Source organism: Charadrius vociferus, unplaced genomic scaffold (genome assembly GCF_000708025.1).
Source record: "Charadrius vociferus isolate BGI_N301 unplaced genomic scaffold, ASM70802v2 scaffold1069, whole genome shotgun sequence".
NCBI lineage: Eukaryota > Metazoa > Chordata > Aves > Charadriiformes > Charadriidae > Charadrius > Charadrius vociferus.
The window spans coordinates 4964-9888 of NW_009649959.1; the positions used below are offsets into that span (position 1 = coordinate 4964).

The 4925-nt window shown below is 37.9% G+C and overlaps 1 protein-coding gene across 1 annotated transcript; it reads right to left on the bottom strand.

Annotated features, from left to right (window-relative positions):
* Positions 1–2137: 2137 nt before the first annotated feature.
* Positions 2138–3051, bottom strand: LOC104292196 (solute carrier family 25 member 51-like). Its single transcript, XM_009891534.1, has one exon. It carries the CDS (start codon positions 3008–3010, stop codon positions 2138–2140), a length of 873 nt encoding a protein of 290 aa, XP_009889836.1. The 5' UTR covers positions 3011–3051.
* Positions 3052–4925: the final 1874 nt, after the last annotated feature.

Genomic DNA, 4925 nt, shown 5'->3' on the forward strand with positions numbered 1-4925 from the left:
TCTCTTGTCTTGCGTGATACATTAAGCATTTTATAAAGTAACTCAGTGCATTTTTATAATAGGTTTTTTTTCTTTTTTAATGTATTTGTCTTAAACTGAGCTCATTTATAGAAATGCTCACTGATTCCTGCCCACTCCCTACCATTAGAATGTTTGCTTTCCCTTTAAGGCCTTAAGTATTTACACCCAGTGCTTACACAAATTGTTTTGTTTGCATATAAAATGGCTGTGTTCCTCCTTCAGTCTGCCCATTGCTATCACACATACCTTGGAGCAGGAACAGTTGACTCATGAGAGCCTAGAAGCAGGTAGCATGCTGAGGCTAGTACAATAATTACAAACTAGTTAAGCATGTAACTAATCATTCCATTGACTCAAAAAAAAAAAAAAAAAAAAAAAAAAAAAAAAAAAGAAGAAGTTGTGGAATAGAAAGTCTCTCTGCTCAAGCATCAAGCTTTTGAAAGCAGACAAAAAGCTCTGCTTTCCTCATAAAATTCTGCTAAAGCCATTTGTGAACAGGGAGATGTAAGCCCAAATGGAAAGGCTTAAAACTGGAAATGAAAACTAGCTATAACAAGGAAGAACACAATAGCTGTGTCTGAGGCAAGGACACACTTCTGGATTATCCTCTGTAGTTAGTGGGCTGTTGCTGTTTGAGGTAAGAAAACTTCTAAAGCTAAAAAAAAAAAAAGCACAACTGTTTTAATTATGTAATGTAGGAATCTTTTTTTTTTTCTTTTTTTTTTTGGTGAGACTTCTTGTATGGTTGAGTGCTCTCCTTTGTGAACTAACTTGTGCCTTGGCAGGCTCCAAAGGTGCTGGAACTGTGACACTCAAATTTTTGTTTATGGGCAAAGAGAAAGTACACCTTATACATAAGTAAAACCAAAACATTATTGTTAGTGTAATTAAAATCTTGAAAGTCTAATCGTTATTAGTCCAGATTTAATTGTTACAGGAAAAGAAAGAATAATGATGTAGTTAAAATTGTAACACCCCCCCCTCCCCCCCTCAGTTTCTATCCCTTTCCCTGGTGTTATGCTCACTCTTTCACTGCTCTTCTGGGTCCTAAGGTCAGTGTTTTCATTCTGGTAGTGGGGGAGTGCTTATGGTGTTCGTGTTGATTGTTTCTTTGTTTTTTTCTTCCTCACTCTAGACTCACTTGGGATCGTTTATATGTTTGCTAATACACTTTTACACCTTTCTCTGTTGGTGAATGAAACATGCAAATAACCTTCATGTGTAGCAGCTGACCACACCCCGTCTTTATTGCATATCTGTTAACCAAATTACAAATGCTTGAAGTATAAGTTATTAGCCACACAACTCCTTTTATTGCTTTACTGTATTATCACTGATAGTTTTACAGGGCCTAAAGAAAATAGTTTCTGAAAGCTTTCCTGCCCCTACCCCCCAAAACAAAGAATAACTTGTGAACTTTCATGCATAACACCCCCTCCCTCCAAAAAAAAAATAATAAATAATTAAGACAGTCACCTGTTTGGTAGTTATGCTTGCTTTCCCTTTAAGGCCTTAAATGCTTATACCCAGAAATCTCACTTTGGTAGTGCTGATGTAAAATTATGCCACAGCCCAAATTAAACAAAAATAGTTTGCAAAAGATAAATAAAAAAGCTGTTAAGTAGTTTGACAATCAGAGGAAGCTGTATTACTGCTTGAGCATTACAGAGAGAGATCAGTTTTCATTTGTTTGCAACAGAAACAAAGCAATACAAAAGCAGAAAACTTGAGTATACCAAATTTGCAAGTAGAAGGTCTTTCAACAAGGAAGAACACTTTTAAAGCTTGAGATAAAATTCCTGTTTTGCTCGTTTCACCTCCATTTCAAGGCACACACATACATAGGCACAATTCCACTTTGCACTGGGCCAGTTTACACTGAAGTTAAATATTCAGTAGCTACCCTTATATTGATGAATGAGATGATGTTCGTGTTAAAGCTAAGCAGTAAAATGGTTGGCAAATGTAATTGCTGCTTTGAATTCTCTCCAAGTTTCATGGTACTCCATGTTATTCACAAAAAGTTCCATAAATTAATCTATTCCCAGAAACTAAGTGACCTCAAATGTACAAATACCCAAGTGAATAGAGGGGCTTCAAAGGAAGGTAACGTTTTTCATAATAGCTTTAGCAAGAATTCATACGTTGCATTGATTATGCCCCAGGACAGGACAGAACGATAGTAATTCAGATGGGCTCCTCTGAAAAGATGCATCAATTTTTTATCACGTTCTAGCCAGATCATCACAAAAACTTTTGAAAAAGACTGAAATTCACCACCAATTTGAGATTGCATGCGAGCTTTTACAACATTCATTGGGAAAAATAAGGATCCCAGCATGGCACCCAAAAGCCCTCCACAGATAAAGTCATTGACCAAGTGAGCGCTATAAGAAGTCGCTTCCGGCAGACATTGTTTGATAGGTCCTCGTAGGCCAAAGAAGAGAATGTTACTGCTTCCATTCCGGAGCAGAATAGGCACCAAACCCCGATAATATTCTCTAATCCCATAGACTTTTAGTACCTTGAAAGCCTGGTAAGTGTTTGTAAATTTGTCATGATGTTTGTAGTCCTGAAGCAAAGTCTGGACTCGTTCAAAAGGTGTAAGAAGGGCTTCCGTGGTCCCTGCAAGCACAGCTGCCATGCTGCAAGTTAGAAGTTCAGGTGCACTTGTATGACTATGGAGCAAGGAGGAGAAATCTTCATACAAGCCAAACATTAGAGCCAGGGTGGTTGTTTTTTGCATTAATGGAGGAAGGATTCCACGATAGAGATTACGAATTCCATCTTTCTGCAGCTGATGTACTGCATCCTTTGTTTTCAAGCCGTACAATTGTTGTCGAAAGAGGACCTTCTGGATGGGAAAGGTGACCACTATATTGATGAAGGCTGCACAATAGCCACAAAGATAATGTTTACCAGAGCTACCCTTTATGTGATGGCTGATATCTTGCTTTGAATTTGTTGGGACGCAATCTTGTGAATCCATCTTTTTTTCCCCCCTTAATATATATCTTAGATTTCTTTTCCTATGTCAAAAAAAAGAAAAGAATGTGAACAAAATGGCATGTGACACAGCTTTTTTAGTTCACACACACATCATGTGCACACTGTTCAACATTTTACATCCTGAAGAAACCATCAAATTCAGTGGAACAGTGTGACAAATGCTTCATCTGATAGATGATGCAAAATGCACAATTTTCTACACCAGATCCAAAGACCTGAAAAACTAGCCCTTTTTTTCCTCCCTTTATGTTTTGTTGATTAAAACCAAACTAAATTAAAACAAATAGACATATGAACCCGTTCGATGCCACATTACAGCTGAAAATGTCAGGGAGAAATAGGAAGTTTACACATTAAGTTGCCAGTACAGTATGTCAAGGAATTCAAATGCTGAATGTTCTATTCTAACACTAGTAAGATACAATACAAATTACTGAGGTTTTGGAAAACACGCACACACACACTACACACAGCTTAACATTACAAATTCTGATCATTCCTGCCTGTATTTCCCTGTGGCAGACAACAATGAATAATTTAAATAAGAATTTTATTTATCAGCATTAGTTTACTATAGAGAAGTAAAAGAATATAGAAAAGCTAAAGAATACATTGAGCTCTGCTAGAGCTGAGATCCTGAAGGACACAGTGAACAGAGTTTCATTAAATAAAATGGAGAATTAGTCCTTAATAGGCGATACGTGATCTGCCACTGTTGCATAATATTGCACTCTTTAATGTTTGCCAAGGAACAGCACCATAGAAGTGATTTACAAAGATGAAGCATTTATCCTGATATGAAGTTATGGCATTAGTGAGGAATTCACATTGGGAAGCTTGTACCACTTCATCTATACTATTATATATTGTTCCTAGGATCCAACTTAGTTCCATCTGCATATAGTAAAATAGCCACACCCACAACAAAGCTAGTCTTATCTGGCACCCCACTTCTATATTAAGAGTTACACCAACTTCACTACTGCAGTGGGTAAGAGTGTCACTCAATAATAAAACATGTAAAACACTGAGGATTCATAGGACTTTTGACAACTAGTCACCAGTTGTGTTGGCAATAGCAACCTGTGGCCAATATAACTTCTGATTTCTTTTGAGGAAAAAAAAAAAAAGAGATCTAACTCAGTTTTATAAGGTACATATTTCTTTCCATGGAGTAGCTGGATTTACGATGTAAGGAGCAGTTTAAAAATATAGCGTTACCTTGATAATCCTCATGTAGTTTAAATAAGTTCTCATGCTTATGCTTTGAGAACTTATAATGATTAGGCAATGCATTTTTTCTCAGAAGTGTTTATGATAGACCCTTTGCTTTCAGCTGTAATTTCAGAAGGCCTAGCTGTGTCACTGTGCTGGTTTTGGCTGGGATACAGTTAATTTTCTTCATAGTAGCTAGTATGGGGCTATGTTTTGGGTTTGTGCTGGAAACAGCGTTGATAATAAAGGGATGTTTTAGTTATTGCTGAGCAGCGCTTACACAGAGTCAAGGCCTTTTCTGATTCTCACACTATCCCACCAGTGAGTAGGCTGTGGGTGCACAGGCAATTGGGAGGGGACACAGCTGGGACAGCTGACCTCAGCTGACCAAAGGGATATTCCATACCATATGATGTCATGCTCAGCAATAAAAAACTGGGGGAAGAAGAAGGAAGGGGGGACATCTGGAGTTATGGCATTTGTCTTCCCAAGTAACCATTACGCATGATGGAGTCCTGCTTTCCTGGAGATGGCTGAACACCTGCCTGCTGATGGGAAGTAGTGCATGAATTCCTTGTTTTGCTTTGCATGTGCACAGGGTTTTTGCTTTATTTATTAAACTGTCTTTATTTCAACCCACGAGTTTTCTCACTTTTACCCTTCCGAACCCCCCCCCCCCG